This window comes from Hyperolius riggenbachi, chromosome 7 (assembly GCF_040937935.1).
Source record: "Hyperolius riggenbachi isolate aHypRig1 chromosome 7, aHypRig1.pri, whole genome shotgun sequence".
NCBI lineage: Eukaryota > Metazoa > Chordata > Amphibia > Anura > Hyperoliidae > Hyperolius > Hyperolius riggenbachi.
Window position 1 is genome coordinate 65,267,048 of NC_090652.1, and position 20,226 is coordinate 65,287,273.

General features: G+C 47.1%; 1 protein-coding gene across 1 annotated transcript in view; it reads left to right on the plus strand.

Moving 5' to 3' along the window:
* The window catches only part of LOC137526029 (tyrosine-protein kinase SRK3-like), a 120,851-nt gene that overhangs the window by 54,392 nt on the left and 46,233 nt on the right, over window positions 1-20,226 (plus strand). The window contains exon 7 of the mRNA XM_068247240.1: window positions 8,432-8,512. Within this exon, the coding sequence (XP_068103341.1) occupies window positions 8,432-8,512 (81 nt within the window). The remainder of the gene's footprint in view (window positions 1-8,431; window positions 8,513-20,226) is intronic.

Genomic DNA, 20,226 nt, shown 5'->3' on the forward strand with positions numbered 1-20,226 from the left:
TAATTCGTCCGCATGCATGCGGTTCCGAGGTACCCATTGCCTCTCCTCAATGCCGTACCCCTTCCAATGTACGAGATACTGCACCGAGTTCTGTACCGTACGTGAATCTATGATTTTCTCCACCTCATACTCGGGTTGGGCATCGACTAAGACAGGAGGAGGAGGAGCAGGACCCACCTGGACTGCCGGTTTGAGAAGTGATACGTGGAAAGACCTCACCCCACGCATGCTGGTGGGAAGATCAACGATATATGTGACATTGTTGATCTTCCTAGTAACTGGGAATGGACCCACGAACCTGGGGCCAAGTTTGTCAGAGGGCTGTCTCAGGGTCAAGTGACGTGTGGACACCCAAACCAAGTCTCCTGGCTGGAAGCTCCACTCTACTGAACGTCTTTTATCAGCTTGACTCTTTTGACTAAAAAACGCCTTTTGTAAATTATTTCTCACCGTGCGCCAAATGTCTTTAAAAGACCTCTGCCAGGCCTCCAGAGCTGGAAATGGGGTGGAGACCACTGGCAATGGTGAGAATTTGGGCAATCTTCCAGACACAACCTGGAACGGAGAGAATCCGGTAGAAGAGCTCTTTAGATTGTTTTGTGCGAACTCCGCGAAAGGCAGAAATTTGACCCAGTCATTCTGTGTCTCCGCAACATAGCACCTCAGAAATTGCTCCAATGATTGGTTGATTCTCTCCGTTTGCCCATTGGTCTGTGGGTGGTAGCCCGATGAAAATGACAGTTTCATACCCATTTGTTGGCAGAATGCCCTCCAAAATTTAGAAACGAACTGGACTCCCCGATCCGAGACTATGTTTTCCGGAATGCCGTGCAGCCGGAACACATGTGTGATAAACAGGTCAGCCAGTTCCTGGGCTGAGGGGAGTCCTTTCAAGGGCACGAAATGGGCCATTTTACTGAAACGGTCGACTACCACATAAATGACCGACATGCCTTCTGACCTGGGAAGTTCGCCCACAAAATCCATGGACAAATGAGTCCATGGCTCACTCGGGGTGGGTAAAGGCTGCAAGGTACCCACAGGTGCCAGCCGGGAGGGTTTGCTCTTGGCACAAACCGCACATTCCCTCACGTATTCCTTGCAATCAGCTGCCAAGGAGGGCCACCAGGCGCATCTGGCTACCAGATCCTGAGTTCTAGATGCTCCAGGATGCCCAGCATTTTTATGCGTATGGAACATCTCCAGAACCCGGAGACGGAACGGTAACGGAATGAACAGCACCCCTGCGGGTTTTCCTTCCGGGATGTCTTGTTGAAAGGGAGTTAAAGTCCCCTTCCAATCCTCCCAAGTCTCTGTTGCGGCCAGTACCAACCTCTGGGGAACAATAGTCTCTGGAATGGAGGGCTGTGCTGTTTCAGACTCAAAACACCTGGACAAGGCATCCGCCTTGACGTTTTTGCTACCTGGGGTGTACGTAATAATGAAAGAGAACCGAGAAAAAAATAATGACCAACGGGCCTGGCGAGGGCTCAACCTCTTAGCCCCCTCGATGTATTCTAGATTTTTGTGGTCAGTGTAAACCGTAATCGTATGCTCCGCTCCCTCTAACCAATGTCGCCACTCCTCAAAGGCTAACTTAATGGCTAAGAGCTCTCTGTTGCCAATATCGTAGTTCCTTTCCGCAGGGGAGAACCTACGGGAAAAGTAAGCACATGGGTGCAATCTACCCTGCAGGCCAGATCGCTGGGACAGCACAGCCCCCACCCCGACCTCCGAGGCATCCACCTCCACAATAAATGGAAAAGACGTATCCACATGTCTAAGGACGGGTGCGGAACAAAATAGACCCTTCAGGGTGGCGAAAGCCTGTAACGCCTCAGGAGACCAGTGAGTGGTATCTGCACCCTTTTTGGTGAGACTGGTAAGTGGGGAAATCACCGTAGAGTACCCCTTTATGAACCTCCTGTAATAGTTGGCGAAGCCAAGAAACCGCTGAAGTGATTTCAAGCCTACCGGCTGAGGCCATTCTAACACAGCGGAGACCTTGGCTGGATCCATGGACAGGCCTGTAGTAGAAATTATGTACCCCAGAAAAGTGACAGATGTTACCTCGAAGATACACTTTTCTAATTTTGCGTACAATAGATTCTGCCTTAGCCTGTTCAACACGAACCTCACATGAGTTCTATGTTCAGAGAGATTGTTGGAGAAGATGAGGATATCGTCTAAATAAACAAGAACAAATTTCCCCAACACCTCTCTGAAAACCTCGTTGATGAGCTCCTGAAAAACGGCCGGGGCATTACATAACCCGAAGGGCATCACCAGGTACTCATAATGCCCGTCAGGTGTATTAAAGGCCGTTTTCCATTCATCGCCCTGTCTTATGCGTACCAGGTTGTACGCACCCCGCAAATCCAGTTTAGAAAAGATCTGGGCGCCAGTGATCTGTGTGAACAAATCGTCTATGAGGGGTAACGGATAGCGATTCTTTATCGTAATTTTATTAAGACCGCGGTAGTCGATGCAAGGCCGCAGGCCTCCGTCTTTCTTTTTTACGAAGAAGAAACCTGCCCCAGCAGGCGACCGGGACGGGCGGATAAAGCCTTTGGCCAGATTCTCCTTGATGTACTCCTGCATAGCTAATTTTTCGGGCCCCGACAAATTGTACAAATGACCCCGGGGGGGTACACAACCAGAACGGAGATCAATGGGACAGTCAAAAGGGCGATGTGGAGGCAATTTATCGGCTGCTCTAGGGCAGAAAACATCAGAATATTCAGTATACTGATCTGGTACACCTTCCACCTGAACTCTGGTCTGTCCCAATGTTAATCTCCCCAAACCCTGTTGAAAACAATGGGGAGACCAGGAGGTTAACTGGCCTGTGGCCCAGTCTATGTGCGGTGAATGGACTTGCAACCACGGCATACCTAAGATAATAGTGGAGGTTGACATGTGTAAAACGAAAAATTGTAACTCCTCCCCATGCAATACCCCTATGGTGAGTCCCACCATCGGAGTCTGTGACAGGGCATGATTCCGTTGCAAAGGGGAATCGTCCACTGCCGTAACCTGAACGGGGGGTCTCACAGGAGTGAGTGGAAGGCCCAACTCCTGAGCAAAATCAAAATTCATAAAATTAGCCGCTGAGCCTGAGTCAATAAAGGCTTCAGTGGATACAGATTTATCCTCCCATGTAACAGTACAAGGGAGCAGTAATTTTCTTTAAGGGGTGGAATTTGTGCGCCCAGGGTGTCACCCCCCACTACTCCTAGGCAAACTCGTTTCCCGACCTGTTAGGGCAGTTTCGAACTCTATGCCCTGCTGCTGCACAATACAGGCACAGCTGCTCTGTCATTCTCCGCCTTCGCTCCACCTGGGTCAGTCTCGACCGACCAATCTGCATAGGTTCGGGCGGCGGCAAGGCCGGGGAGGGTGAGACAGGCGGAGAAGGTGTTACTAGGGGTGTCGCGGATGGTGCTGCATACGATGTCACCCTGACACGGTGACTGCCCCTAGCTTGCCTCTGATGGCGCAACCTGCGATCAACTCGGATGGCCGATGTTATGGCCTCATCAATCGTCTTGGGCTCGGGTACGGTTAACATAAGATCAGAGACCTCCTCCGACAACCCAGACAAAAAGTAGTCCATTAGTGCAAAGTTGCCAAATCTAGCTGTGACTGACCACCTGCGGAATTCCGCCGCATAGTCCTCGACCGATCCTCTGCCTTGCCGCAAAAAGTTTGAGCTTCCGCTCCGAAGACGCAGCAAGGTCAGGGTCGTCATAAATCACAGCCATAGCCTTAAAGAATTCCTCCACTGAGGTCAAAGCAGTATCAGTAGGAGGTAGGTTATATGCCCAGGACTGGGAGTCACCAGTCAACAAGGTCTTAATGAAGATGACCCGTTGGGTCTCAGTCCCCGAAGATCGGGGTCTCAATTCAAAATATGATAGCACTCTACTCCTGAAATTCCGGAAGTCAGACTTGTGGCCGGAAAATTTCTCGGGTACAGGCATACGTATATCATCACTAGGAGAGGATCGCACTGAATCAACTGACGTCTGGAGGGTTTTCACAGAGCCTGAAAGGGCATCAATTAAGGCTTTGTGCTGGCCCAAAGCTTGATGGATGTTATCCACCGAAGTGGCAAGCACAGTCAGAGGATCAGTGCGTGATTCCATAGTTTTGTGGTCTGGCGTTCTGTAACGCTCGGTGAAGCACAGAGAGGTCTGATTACCGGTGAACTGCAGTATCACAGGGAATACAGACATATATCAGATTATATGTGATCTGCAGTATCACCGATAATCCAATATACTAGCTAACCTCTGGTCACCTGGGTAGAGTGTAGTGATTGGTGCAACAGTAATACAGAGGACTAGCCTCAGTGCAGCAAGGAGAACTGCACAGATTCCTTCCACAGGTCTGAGCTCTCCAAGACGGGAGGAGTCAGACTAACAGTGGGGAGGAAAGTCCGAAAGTGACACTCAGGCGTAAGTGTCACTGACGGGACAGGGAACCGCCTCCAATCGTGAGGTCGGTTCTCGGGGTCGGGCAAGCCGAGTCGTAACCACACAGACAGATAAGGTACAAGATCAGCAGACAAAAGGCGGAGTCAGAGTACAGGCAGGGTTCGGCAACGGGGTATCAGATATATCGGGGTACAAAATCAGGAGGCAGAAACAGAGTCTAGGAGCGAGCTGGGGTTCGGTAACGGAGAATCAGAAATAACGAGGTACAAGATCAGAGTACAGAAGAGTAGTCAAGGCAGGCAAGAAGTCATAACAAATATCACAATCAAACTAGTACTTTAAGCTATCAATGGAATCTAGCTTAGTGTAGGATTACAGCTCCAGCTGGTCCCGGCACACTAACGGATCTGACTAACGGATCTGGGTGCTCCTACGTATGTGAACGCAACGCCAGACAAGGAACAAATGAACAGCTGGCCATATATATACATGGAGGCCTCTTCAGCCCCTCCCTAAGTGCTGGACCAATCAGGAGGGAAGCCAGGGTCAGCTGACCAACCTGGTCAGCTGACTATCTCTGGCTGGCATTTATGTTCTGCCTGAGTGCGCGCGCGCGCGCGCGTCACTCTAACTCCAGAGGGACTACATGTCCCAGCCACAGCAGCCCTGCTCTGTGCCTCCACAGCGGAGGCATGCGGGCCAACCGCCGCGTCTAACGCGGCGGTTTCTCCGCGCTCCGCATGTCTCTGCACGGGAACAGCCACCCCATGCTGGGAGGAGGCGGCTGCCTCCCCGTGTGTGAGGCTGCTGTATGCGGGAGGAGCCGCCCGCCGCTGGCTCATGGCGGCGGCTCCTCCGTGCTTTCTCACACAGGGTGAGCGGAGTCACGGGAGATCATGGTGGCCCTCTTCATCATCCTATTTGAGTGGAGGAGATCGAGAGGCGGAAGAGGAGATCCGATGATCTTCTCCGCACTCTCTGCAGTTTGTGTTTGTCGCTGGCCGTTGCACCAGCATACCAGACAATGACTGAGGAGCAGAGGATGGATTCTATGGTGGAAGTATAGAAACTGGTCAGAAGCTCCCTGGGCATGTCAAATCTCTTCAGTTGGCGCAGGAAGAACAGCCACTGCTGAGATTTCTTCTGGATTTTGGTGGTATTCTGCTCCCACTTCAGATTGTTGCTTTGTCGCTACCCCACATACCGTGGCTCTGCCCCCACACAATCTTCCTATCAGATTGGACACTGCATCCAACTTATCCTCTTTCACAGCAGCATTAGTGGCAGCAGGCCATGCACATATAATGCTTTTGGCCAAAGCAGGGGAGATTTTCCTGGTGAAACCTAATGCTATTGTAAGATTGATGGATGGCATTGATGTCACACAGTTCAAGATGAAAACTAGCAGTATTGTCTACCTTCCTGCTGACTGACTACAGCAGCAGTGCTGGCACACACCTTCTTAGTCTGGCCCTCCTACTTTTAATCTAATATTTTTGCTATAGGCATGTACACTTCTGGGTTGCATTGCTTATGTACTCCACCCAGCTCACTCTGCCAGCTAACAACACAGTCCACACTCTATCTCAGTGCTCACCACCTCCTGCTGCTGCCTTTTAGTACTCCATTGACACAACTTGTATTTACACTCTTGGTTGGTATTGTTGATGCCAGTGCATTGCTGGGGTCCTTGGAGATCGGGGGCACACCAGGCACCAAGTCAGCACTGAGACAGCAAAAAACTGGGCATGGCCTTGTGTCAGAAAATGGGTGTGGTCATTGGTGGGGTCAAATGAACATGAACTTATCAGCAGTGTAACCTAGGGTATGTTCTCAGTGGTGCAAAGTGGCATAATGACCGATTGGTAACGTGGCTTGCCACACTGCAATGCACTACATATAGACACTCACAATGTGGTAGGCATGTTCCCACATAGAAATATCATAAATAGGCAGCGTTTCACAATAATAGGCGGAGTGTCATTTTACCTTGCTTCTGTGTTCACCTGAGTGCTGTGCTCAGTTGGCCTTGTGGTGGTGCTGTGCTGGCTGGCCTGGCAGTGATGTGTGCTGGGTTGGCTGGCAGTGATGCTGGTCTGGCTGACCTGGCTGGTGGTAAATGCTGGTCTGGCTGGCCTGACTGTTGGTGATACTGGTATGGCTGGCCTGGCCTTGCCAGTGGTGATGTTGGCCTGGCTGGTTGTAATGCTGGGCTGGCTGGCAGTGATGCTGGGCTGGCTGACCTGGTAGTGATGCTGGTCCTTGCCTGGCCAGTGGTGATGCTAGCCTGGCCTGACTGGTGGTAATGCTGGCCTGGCTGGTGGAGATGCTGGGCTGGCTGGCAGTGATGCTGGTCTGGCTGGCCTGGTAGTGATACTGGTCCTTGCCTGGCCAGTGGTAATGCTGGCCTGGCTTGGCCTGGCTGGTGGTGATGCTGGACTGGCTGGTGGTGATGCTGGTCTGGCTGGTGGTTTTGCTGGCCGGGCCCAGCGATAGATGTGCATCCCTATGCCATAAGGCAGCAGCAGCAGGCTGCTGGGTTGATTGAGGTCTGTGTGTTGTGGCTTCCATATCTGCACCCCCTCCCTACCTCCACAGCTTGTGGCTTCCGGTTCTGCTCCCGCACACCTCTATAGCAATGGAGACGCTGCAACAGGCATCAGTGGGCTCTGTGGCAGAAAACATTTGGAGCACCCCAGCAATAGGTTCCGGGTAGTGCCCCGGATGTATGGGCTTATTGACGCACCTGGCTGATGCAATTCATCCAGCTCACACTGCCACCTCTCAATGTGGTTGACACTCTTTCTCAGGGCCCACCAACTTTTTCTCCTGTTGATGCCTTTCATATTCTACAGCACTGTGCAATAAATAGGGATACATACAATGGTAACAAGGAATGGGAGACATAATGTAGCATAGGTAGCAAGTTACCTGCCTGTCCTTGATTCTAACACTTTTATCCACAAACCATGAACAAACATGCAGCTCAGGTACTCTGATTCAAGTCGGACTGGATTAGCCACAAGCTTGTTTTAGGTGTGTGATTCAGATGCTACTGATGAGTGGAACTGCCATGAAACTGGAATTGTGTAAAAGGTAATCAATATGGCAGCCTTCTTATCACTCTCACCTCAGATTCCCTTTAAACTGTTGAAAACAGTTCATTAGTTTACTTCTTACTTCTCTTGAAAGAGAAACAAACTGCAAAATATATGAAAGGTGCAGCTAGTGCATATTCTCGATGTAGTCTTGATGTATTATTCAGTGATGATCGTAATCAGCTAATTTACGATTACGCAAAATTTTGTGTGAATTTATTTTGTGTAAATTTTCGCATTTACTCCTATATGTACTGTAGTTATGATTTCTAAATGCAATCGATTTCGTAGTGATTCGTAATTTTGCCTAAAATTTCGGGTAATTTCATGTCGACTTTGTTAGTGCATAGCAAAGCCCCGTACATGGGAGTGACAAACCGAAATATGTTAAGAAGAATAGTGGGTACATGTCAAAAAAATAATTTTCCAAAAAGACCTTGTAGTTTTTGAGAAAACTGATTTTAAAAATGCAAAGAAAAAGTGTTTTTTAAACTAAAAAATGACCGTTTAAAAAACATTTTTCTTTGCATATTTAAAATCGATTTTCTCAAAAACTACAAGGTCTTTTTGTTTTTTGCCTTGTACCCAATATTCTCCTTAACATATGTAGCAAATTTGGTAGCAATAGCATGTATGGGGGATTTGTTATTAACTGCTAAATTCAAAAAATTACACAAAATTATGAAATATTACTATTACATACAAAATTAATTATGATTTTCCCTGAAAATCGTAATTACAATTAGGATGCATGAATGCAAATTTTGATGCAAAATTTTGCATGTGCGAAATTTTGTCCCACCGCTGGTATTATTACTACATTTTCATAGCAGGTCTGTGTTATAATGACATGTATATATCATGGACAGTAACCCCATTGTTTTCCCTTTATAGTTAAGAAGATTGTGCTTAAAGATAATAAACCAGTTCTTGTAGTTGAAAAGCAAGAAAGCAAGCAGAAGATTTCTTTAGAAGGTAAGCTCACTTCCAGATTCAAATAAAGTTGTTTGAATTGACATAAAGTTAAACAATTAAAATACATCAACACAGACTATAGAGGGCCTGTTTAAAAATACATTCATTTTATAGATTTTTTTTTAAAATTCATGGGCAGATTCGACCAAGAGACACATCTCTTTCTGATCGAACCCTATTAGAGAGAAATCTGTCGGCTGTCCATACACCGCAGGTCCATTCCTGATCAATTTCAGCATGAAATATCTGGGGAATCGGCCTTGCCACTGTTCCCCTTATGTATAAATGTGTGTGCATGAGTCCATTTAAAAATGACCTGCCCTGGAGGCGCATGCGCGGCGCACCCGTGATGGCAGCCTAACTCCGGAGCTCCAGCCCGCCTCTACCTCCGCAAAGCCGCACACCGCACCTCCTCAGCTACTGCAGCGCGGCTCTTACCGGGACAGGTCCCCGACATCTTCCTCCACCTAATGGCCGCACGCGGATCCGCCAGGACCACACACCAAGCGGGCACGATGGAACGGTTCCTCCGTCCTCCTGAGGCCCAAGATGGCGCCGACCAGCATGAGACTCCTGACGCAGCTCCGCAAGCCTCCCTCACACAAGATACGGTACCAGTCACTGCATCCTTGCTTGAATCTGCCCTAGACAGACACTATAGGGCCATGCAGGATTCTCTGCAGCAACTAATTTTAAATGCAGTAAAAGACCTAAAAACGGAGATAGCAGGGCTGGGGGATCGCACAAATGCTCTAGAGGATAAGGTAGAAGCACTCTCACAAAAACAAGGTGATCTAGCGGAGGAGCAACAGATTATGTCAACAGATCTTAAGTCCCTTCGCAATATGCAGGAAGATCAAGAAAATAGGGATAGGAGACAGAATTTAAGAATAAAAGGACTCTCAAAGGATGTGAAACATGAGCAGCTTAAGCCCCATCTTACTGACTTTTTTAAATCAGTGGCACCAGACATCCCTGATGAACTTTGGCGCATGGACAGGGCCCACAGATCCTTAAGCGAACGACAATCCTCTTCCCAGAAACCTAAGGATGTCGTAATCAGAATGCATTACTATGAAGCTAAGGAAGCTCTTTTAAGGGCCCTCCGCAACACATCGTCAGTGTCATTTAAAGGAGACGATCTTTATGTTTTTAATGATTTATCTCTCATTACCCTGGCCAAACGCCGAGCATTAAGACCAGTTACACAGCTTCTTAGGGATGCCAAGATACCATATAAATGGGGGTTCCCCTTCCGCCTCATAGTAAACCGACAAGGCTTTATCAACACCCTATCTGATTTTGATGACGCTCCCATGTTTCTGAAACAACTGGGCCTCAAACTACCTCCCGCTGCTGGATCTCAAAGCCCCAGATCTCCTACCACCTCATCTCCTCCACGAAAGATGCGTCATATTGCAGAGTGGAATACAATTTCTCCCCGGAGTCTCTCCTACCCCACACCACCGGAAGATATGGAAGCCCAAGCGACTTGAACTGCACCCCACGAGAATAACAGTACCTATCATCCTGGCTACCCAGCCCTACATCATCCACTTTCCAACACCTAACCTGTCCCCCAATACGCTCCAGATATGACGGGCTTCCCTCGCGGCCCGCCAGCATGTACCCCAGGAGGCTCATATCTGATCTTGCCCATACCCCTAGGGGTTTAAGCAATCTCAGATTGACCTCACTTAGACAACCCATTGATGTTGTCACAGACAGTAGCCATACCTTTTACAATGGCTTCCACCACCTGCCATATGCCTTAGTCTTAAATGTTCCTATTTTAAAAAAGTTTAAATGTTTAAGTTTTTGGAACCTATGTTCTTTTCCTGTTTTACTGTATGTTCCACATTGGTCACTAGCCACTCCTATAAGCAGCATAGCTCTGTTTTTAGATCATGGTTAAACTTCTCACTCTGAATGCCAAGGGCCTCAATATACCCCAGAAAAGACTAGCTCTCCTACGGGACCTCAAGAGAATGGACATAGACCTAGCCATGATCCAGGAAACTCACTTTCGCACTAATGATCCCCCTAGGCTTAGCAATAATAACTACTCCGGGTTGTACTTAGCTTCAGGACCCTCCAAACGAGCCGGTGTAGCTATAATATTCAAAAAGACCCTACCCCTACAAATCACAAAAGTAATTCAAGACCCCAAAGGTCACTTCTTAATACTCCTAGGTTCAATAGCAGGGAAACCGATTACTCTAGCCACGGTCTATGTTCCCAACACTCAACAACTTTCCTTTCTGTCCTCATTCCTAGCTAAACTACATAAAGTCTCCTCGGGCACACTTATACTCGGAGGTGATTTTAATCTCGCTTTCTCAACAGGTAAAGATAGGAGTGTATCGACCACCTCTCAAACAGGTATTTCACATGATCGCAACTCACGTAAGTTTAGGGCGTTACTTCGGAAATATGGTCTAATAGACATGTGGAGAGTCTCCAATCCCACGTCCATAGAATACACCTTTTTTTCACCTCCACACGCCTCTCACTCCCGCATAGACTATTTTTTCTCGCACTCCTCATTACTCCCCAATTTAATCGACTCTGAAATACACCCTATGGCGTGGTCCGACCACCAAAGTGTATCCCTCAAATTAAACTGGCTTCATCAACCCCACAGGCCGTTACACTGGAGGCTAAATGAATCATTATTACAGGACAAAAACCTCCTTACCAAATTTACAGATGAGTTGCGATCATATTTCGCTATCAACAATGGTTCAGTATCTTCACAAGGCATCCTCTGGGAATCTCACAAAGCCTTTATCAGAGGGATTTTCATCGCCGAAGGTACTAGGCGAAAGAAAAACTGCACTCAAAAACTCCTGGCCCTTCAAACCTCTCTCGCCAAAGCCCAATCAACTTACAAAACTCACCCTACCCAAGAGCATTTCTCCCTTATGCAACAACTAAAACTAAACATACGTACCCTTCAAACCACCCAAATTGAGAAAAGCCTACGGTGGACAAGACAGCTCTTCTTTGAAAGAGGTAACAAACCCCATACTATTCTAGCACGCAAACTTAACCCAAGGAGTTCGCAACAGGCGGTCCATTCTATGAAAGATCCTGAAGGCAACATACACTATGACCCACGTAAAATCGCACAGTTGTTTTCTGACTATTACCAAAAACTATACAATCTCCCAGACCAATCATCTGACCCTTCTTTCTTAGATAAAGTAGATGCCTTTTTAATGCCACTCAAACTTCCCCGTCTTACTGAAGAACAATCCAAACAACTAAATTCCCCGATTACAGTGGACGAGATCCAAGAAGTCCTCAAACATCTTCCTTCCTCTAAAAGCCCGGGCCCAGATGGGCTACCCTATCTCTACTATAAAAAATTCCAGGAAGTTCTTCTCCCGCATTTAACCACCCTTGCAAACAAAATGCTAGAAGGTGAAAAACCCCCGTCAACCATCCTCAATTCCTTAATCACCGTCATACCTAAAGAGGGTAAGGATCCACAACTCCCCCAAAGCTATCGACCCATCTCCCTTCTAAACTCTGATCTAAAAATAATCACTAAGACTCTAGCTAACCGCCTCAACCCCATATTGGTATCCTTAATAAATAATGACCAAGTCGGCTTTATTAACGGTCGTCAAGCAGGGGACAACACAAGGAGAGCAATTAACCTAATATCCCTTATGAACAGATCAGGGAAGCCTTCTCTGCTCCTAAGTTTGGATGCAGAGAAGGCTTTCGATAGACTCTCCTGGCCCTTTCTTTTCAGAGTCCTCCACCATCAGGGATTCCAAGGCTCATTCATATCCATCCTCCGACTTCTATACTCTTCTCCTTCCACCACAATTAAATTGCCATTCGCTCCGTCCACCCCACTCCATATTCGCAATGGCACAAGACAAGGTTGCCCCCTCTCCCCTCTCCTATTCGCCATCAGCATCGAACCATTAGCGTCTGCAATCAGAATAAATCCTGATATACAGGGTATAAAGCAAGGAAGTTCTGAGTTCAAGATCTCTCTGTTTGCAGATGATGTCCTCCTCACCATAACACAGCCCTTAGTTTCCCTACCGGCCCTACATTCAACTATTAAAACCTATGAATCTATATCAGGTTTCAAATTAAACCAAGACAAGACTGAAGCCCTTCCAATCAAAATCCCACCTGATCTATTAGACATTCTAAAGACCCACTACCCATACAACTGGCGGACTAAGACATTAAAATACTTAGGGATTCACCTTTCAACAACTTACTCTTCCCTATACAAATATAACTTCCCTCCACTAATAAACCGTATCCTTCAGGACCTTCATAAGTGGACCTCCTACAAAATTTCTTGGCTAGGCAGAATCTACTCGTTAAAAATGAACATCTTGCCGCGTCTCCTCTATCTATTCGAAACCCTCCCGGTCAGAGTCCCCTCACCTCAGCTGTCTAGGTTGCAGTCTGAATTCTTGAAATTTGTCTGGAATCACCAACGACCCAGAGTTTCCAGATCAGTTCTCCTCTCCCCAAGAGAACAAGGTGGTCTAGCTCTCCCCTATCTGAAATTATATTACCAGGCTGCACACCTTAGACAGCTGACTGAGTGGTCCGACCTAACAGTTTTTACAAAGTGGGGTCTTATCGAAGCAACTAGTGTCTCCCCAATCTCCCTAGCCGCTCTGATTTGGTCAGACCCACATCCTAACCTCCCTATGGCTAGTCTCCTGCCCACTATATCCTTCACCCTGAGTGTCTGGAGATCAGTTGCTCGATCGGCACTATTACGATCAAAACCTTCACCACTATGCCCCATTTTGGGAAATCCAGCTTTCCCCCCCAGGGATGCACGCTCCCTTTAAAACAAGATGGTACTATCAAGGGTTCTTCAACCTCCGAGACTGGATTCACCAACCCTCAGGAACAATTATTGATAAATCTGCTTTGGTGGATAAACTCACATTTACTCCTCAGACACTCATGGATTATAATCAAATTAGCCACTTCCTTCACCATAGCTTTCCCAAATCTTCAATAACCTCGCAACTCTCCCCCTTTGAACGCCTCTGCATACACCGAGGACATCAGAAAGGTCTCATTTCACAAATCTACTCGCTTCTCCAATCTAAATCAAGCTCTCATATACCTATACATGATTATATGACCAAATGGGAATCTGCCTTGTCCACTTCCATTTCACTAGAGGACTGGGAAGATATCTGGAATAACGCTAAACTCTCCTCTATCTGCATACAAACTAGGGAAAATATATATAAAATCTTGTTCCGATGGTACTTGACCCCAGATACCCTCTCACACATTTACCCCAACACCTCGGACTTATGTTGGAGGGGATGTGGCGAAAAAGGCACTATTGAGCATATCTTCTGGTTCTGCCCTATAATAGCCCCCCTATGGCAGGATATTCAATCCCTAATCTCTGACCTTTCTGGTGTACTCATTCCTTTAGATCCCCTACAAATGCTCCTAAGCAAACCTATCCCCGACATCAATAAGCACACCATGCAATTGATTACCCATGTTTTAACAGCCACCAGACTATCCATAGCCAAAGCTTGGAAAAATATTGCTCCCCCAACATTATCGGATGTAAAGAATAAGGTAAACTGGGCTAGAACGATGGAGCAAATGACAGCATCCCTAAGAGACACTGGCGGCAAATTCCATAAAATTTGGGACCAATGGCCATACACGCTTTCAGACTACAACCCTCCTTAGATACTCTACGTGATTGAGAAAACTCAGCCCGAGATCCCCCAACCACATATTTGACATAACAGGCTCTCCAACCTAAAATAGAGGCCCACTCATTCATTCATTCATTCACTCCTAAACCCATACGTATATGCTAGACTTAGCTATGTGGCTTGTCGACCAATGTGATTCCCCTTTATAATCTTTAGATATCTAGTGTTTCTTTAAGGCTATACTTCAAATAGTCACTGTGAATTCCCTGAAAATGTTCCACATATTGTCATAGGCTTTATCAACCCCCCCCCCCCCCAATACGTAGGAACACTTACCGGGACTACCTGAACTTATCTGCCATTACTCACCAAGCATCAAGAAACCACTACGAAAAACTCGTATTCCCCGTTTATTCTAATCTTGATTATCTCAACATGAAGAAATGCCTTTGACAATTGTAAAATGTTTTCTAATTTTCTATGATGTTAAAAGTTTACTCTTCTGTTTAATAACAATAAAAAAAAGTGAAAGTAAAAAAATGACCTGCCCTGTGTCGTGGTGCCTGTCTGTCTTCCAAATGCACTGCTCTTCAATTAGCCCTATACATGCCGCTGGAGTGATATCACACACACGCCTTCATACTATGCGGCGGCGGTGTGCATGAGGCTAAGGGAAGAGTAGTGGATTTAAAAGACGGATGGGCACCACCAGGGGTTTTGTTGTGCCTGTTGTATTCGATGGGGTAAGCCTCTGTAGGATCCAGGGGCTTTCCCTTCCCTAGGTGAGTATCCCCAGGGGCATTTTTTTTTTCAATACAAAGGCTATCATTCATAAAGCATTTCCGCACGCGGAAATGCTTAAAACAGCTGACTTTACCGAACACTCGGCAAAGTCAGCATTCATAAAGGCTCTTTCCGCATGAAAAAATGACACTACCGAGCAGAGTGATAAATCACCGCCTTGTGCGGTGATTATCGGAACAAATGTAGCAAAATGTTCATTCATGAAGATCACTGCAAGCGGTGTGAGGTCGGGAAGTACGGCTCACTCTGATGTGGCGATAACAACGTAAATGAATGGAGACACACAGACCTCCCAGGCAGCTGCAGCAGAGCGGAACACGGAGAAATGTATCAACTCGGCAGCTTCCGTGTCTCCGCAAGCCTACCGACAGCCTACCGCCAGCCTAGTTCGGGGAATCTCCGCACTGCTTCCGCACATGGATACATTTTTATGAATGCCCACCCAGAAGTCTAAAATACCGGCAGCGGTGTTTTCCCGCATTGATTCCCCTTACCGACAGCTCCTTTATGAATGATAGCCAATGTCTCTTTAAGTGAGTAGGAAATTGCTCTAGGTCTATCAGTAATATCCCCAATGTTGGAGAGAGAGTCATTGGGGAACCTAGGAGAGAAGAGATTAATTAGAAATTACCTAAAAGGACTGATATAAGGGCACTCATATAAAATATGAATTAAGGATCTTTGTGAGGAACAATGTTTCCAGCAGAGAGGAGAGTGTGTAGGAGATATGTTAGCAAATACCATATGTATATTATTATTTTTTTAGCTGTTTCTAGGTGTGTGTGTGTTACATCTCAAATATTTTTAAGTAGGTGCAGTACAGAATTTAGGGTTTATACATCAATGTGAGTTTGAAGATCAAACTTCCAGATTCCTACGTAGGTTTTTAGCGGATTGGAAGAAGATAAACAGCTATTTCTACCATAACAAGAGGTTCCTTTTGTGTTTGTCAGGATTTGGGGACAATAAATTCATGATCTGTGTTGGGAAATTGAGGAGTTTTAAAGGAGAGGTTTTGTGAAGATGGGTGTTTTGGATATATGCATATACTGTATTGATGAGTCTAGAAGCCTCAATTTATTCTTTAGAAAAGGAAACTGACAAATAGAGGAATCAATGAGCAGGTCACTTATCCACCAAATGCCTCGCCTCTGGTACTCCAGTGTCTTATGTCAAGATGTGGAATTCTGGATTTAAGTGATGTTAAAGGTATTAGCGGGTGATTAGGGAAGTCTGTTAGTTGTGATAGAGTGGAAACAAATTTCCATGCTTGAACTGTGGTAGCAATTATGGGGTGAGAGGAGATCGGTGGCGGTTGTGATGCCCAGAATAAGTGTATATAATCTTGTAAGTGGCATTGAGATGATGCAACTTCTAGGGAGGTCCATATTTTGTCGGGTGATTGCATAAGCCAAAAAAGAGGCATGTCTAGGAGACTAGCGTAGTATTATGAAAGGGGATCAGGAAGGACAAAGCTACCAGAATTGGTTGGTGCAATTAAATTCAAATATGCAATTCTATGTCTCTCCTTTTTCCACATGAACTGCGGCACAATCTTGCGTAGATCTTAAAATGTAGTGGCATTGGGATCAATGAATGAAGCTAGGGAAAACGATTTGTGTGTGCTGCAGAACTGCGGCAAAGAAGACCTGCAGACCTGTGGCACCTGATGAAGGGAGTCACCCTGAAACATGTTGTGTATTGCTGAGATTTTATAAACGCAAGTTTAAAAGCCAATGGGGTGCCTCCTTCGTGTTCATTGATTACAAATAAGTGTGGAGTGGTGACCCCCAGGAGGGGGCTATTTAGGCCTGGTTGGGCTATACACCACAGTGGCTTGCTGCAACCTTTCTGTCTGCGGCAAAGAAGGGTCGGATAAGCAAAGAAGAACACCATTTACAAAGAGACTACATTTTGTTAAGTTGAGGAGGTACAAATGCCTCGTATTGCAGGGTTGGATCTAATAGATTCAGCTAGGGTCTCCATGATAAGTACAAGGATTAATGGGATAAAGGGCACCCATGTCTTGTTCCGTACGTAATAATGAATTGTCTAGAGAGGAAACCTGTGACATTCACCTGGGCTGATGGAGATTTATAAAGACTCATAATTGTTTGTAAGTAGGGATGGCCCAGCCTTGGAGAACTCATGGAGAAGCACATGATCAGTTTGATCAGCTGATAGATTTGTAAGGCTCTGATTTGCTGGTCCTGATCATGTGTCAAACCAGGAAGTCATCACAACAAATCAGAGGCTTACAAATCTATCAGCTGACCAAACTGATCATGTGCTTCTCCATGAGTTCTCCAAGGCCGGGCCATCTCTATTTGTAAGATAGTGCCCTGAAATCCAAATTTAAATGACACTGCCTCTAAAAAACCCCATTTGACCCTGTTAAAGGCCTTCTCCACATCCAAAGATAGGAAGAGAGAAGGCCTTTGTCACGATCGGTGTAGCAGAGAGAGGGTCTGATTACCGGTGAACTGCAGTATCACCGAAAATGCAGAATATACCCGATTATCGATGATCTGCAGTATCACCGATAATCCGATATAACGCTAACCTCTGAACACCTGAGTAGTGTAAGTGCTTGGTGCAACAGTAATACCTCGAGGACTAAGCCTCAGAAACAAGTGCCGTACAGTATAAAGTACTGCAGCAATACAGATTCCTTCCGAAGGCCTGGACTCTCCCGGGGGAGGAGTCAGGCGGAGCGTAGGAAGGACAGAACGTGAGTGACACCTAGGAGAGAGTGTCACTAACAGATCTGGGAACTGCCTCTAACAGTAAGGTCAGTTCTCGAAGTCAGGCAAGCCAGGTCGTAACACACGGACAAATACAGTACAGATTCAGAATGCAGAGGCGGAGACTAATAAACAAGCAGGGTTCGGCAACAGGGTATCAGAAATATCGGGGTACAGAATCAGGAGTCAGATGCAGAGTCTAAGAGCGAGCCGAGGTTCGGCAACAGGGTATCAGAATGACAAGGTACAAGATCAGAATACAGAAGAATAGTAAGAAGCTTGAGGAACCTGAGGAGCAGGTTCCCAATGAATACAGGATGGGCCCTGGGGCAGTAAATACAGAGCTGGCCCTGTGGAGCAGGTGCCCAACAAATACAGAGCTGGCCCTATGGGGCAGGTGCCCAACAAATACAGAGCTGGCCCTATGGAGCAGGTACCCAGCAAATACAGAGCTGGCCCTATGGAGCAGGTACCCAGTAAATACAGAGCTGGCCCTGTGGAGCAGGTGCCCAGCAAATACAGTGCTGGCCCTGGGGAGCAGGTGCCCAGCAAATACAGAGCTGGCCCTATGGAGCAGGTACCCAGTAAATACAGAGCTGGCCCTGTGGAGCAGGTGCCCAGCACATACAGTGCTGCCCTGAGGAGCAGGTGCCCAGCAAATACAGCGCTGGCCCTGAGGAGCAGGTGCCCAGCAAATACAGAGCTGACCCTATTGAGCAGGTGCCCAGCACATACAGTGCTGGCCCTGAGGAGCAGGTGCCCAGCAAATACAGCGCTGGCCCTGAGGACCAGGTGCCCAGCAAATACAGAGCTGGCCCTATGGAGCAGGTGCCCAGTAAATACAGAGCTGGCCCTGGGGAGCAGGTGCCCAGCAAATACAGAGCTGGCCCTGGGGAGCAGGTGCCAGCAGATACAGCGCTGGCCCTGAGGAGCAAGTGCCCAGCAAATACAGAGCTGGCCCTGTGAGCAGGTGCCCAGCAGATACAGAGCTGGCCCTATGGAGCAGGTGCCCAGCACATACAGAGCTGGCCCTGTGAAGCAGGTGCCCAGCACATACAGGCATGAACTATCTCCTAGCGATAGAGATAGTTCTCAGGGTCGGGAAGGCCAAGTCGGCAACTCACAGACAAACAAAGTACAGGATCAGAAGACAGAGGCAGTGTAGTCAGACAGGCAGAAAGTCATAACAGATAATCACAATCAAACTAGTACTTTAGACTATGAACAGAATCTAGCTAAGTGTAGGATTACAGCTCCAGCTGGTCCCGGCACACTTTTGGATCTGACTAAGGGTCTGCGTGCTACCACGAAGTGATTGCAACGACAGGCAACCAGCAACTGACTAAGCAGCAGAATATATAGTTGCTGGACTCTGCTGCCCCGCCCGAACCATTTAGCCAATCATGAGTCCTACAGGAGTCAGCTGACCTTCCTGATCAGCTGACACTTCCCCTGCTGGTATAAAGGTCCTGCATTCAGGCCTGCGCGTGCATAGCTCTCCATCTGTCTAGGTGCACTAACAGACCCAGCCACACCAAGCACATGCTGCTGCATGCAAACAGCTGCTTTGCTATCAGGACATGCGGCGGCTTTTCCGCGTTCCACCACACAGCCAGACGCATGCAAACCGCCGCGTAGGACGCGGAGTCAGCCGCCTAGCTCTTGGCACACGCGGTGGCTTTTCCGCGTTTCCTCACAGTACCCCCCCCCCTGAGGCGTGGACTCCGGACACGCCCCAGGAGACAATGATAGCGACGTCCTCATCTCATACCCATACTCTTCACTTGATCAGATACCAAAGTCGAGGACCGTCCTGTGTCAGATTCAGAATTTTGGAACAAGGTATAAATGTAACAGTCACTAAATCTCTCGCATTCCGAACATAAATACAAGCTCTCACAGGTGCGAGATTTCTCATGAGTGACAACCGGTGCATCAGGCGAAAAACATTTCCCACACTCAGAACATGAATACGTTTTTTCATCGGTGTGAGACTTCCAATGGCTGAGAAGTTCAGTGCTATTTACAAAACATCTTACACACTCAGGAGATTAATAAAGCTATCCCCCGCAGTGTGAGTTTCTACGATTGACAAGATTTATGTTATGTTTAAAACATTTCCCACACTCAGAACATTAATGTGATTTCTCAGTGTGAGACTTCCCATGACTGAGAAGTTCTTCCTCACATACAGAACACCAGTACAGCTTCTCACCGGTGTGAGATCTCCCATGGGCTACAGGCGGTAGTTCGGGTACAAAAGGGACCCCACACTCAAAACATGAATACGTTTTCTCATTAGTGTGAGACTTCCCATGACTGAGAAGTTTCTCCTCACATACAGGACACACGTATAATTTCTCACCTGTGTGAGATTTCCCATTAGTCACAGGTCGTCCCTCAGGTACAAAAGAGTCCCCACACTTAGAACATGAATATATGTATCCCTTAAAGTGGGGCCTACTATGATTAACAAGAT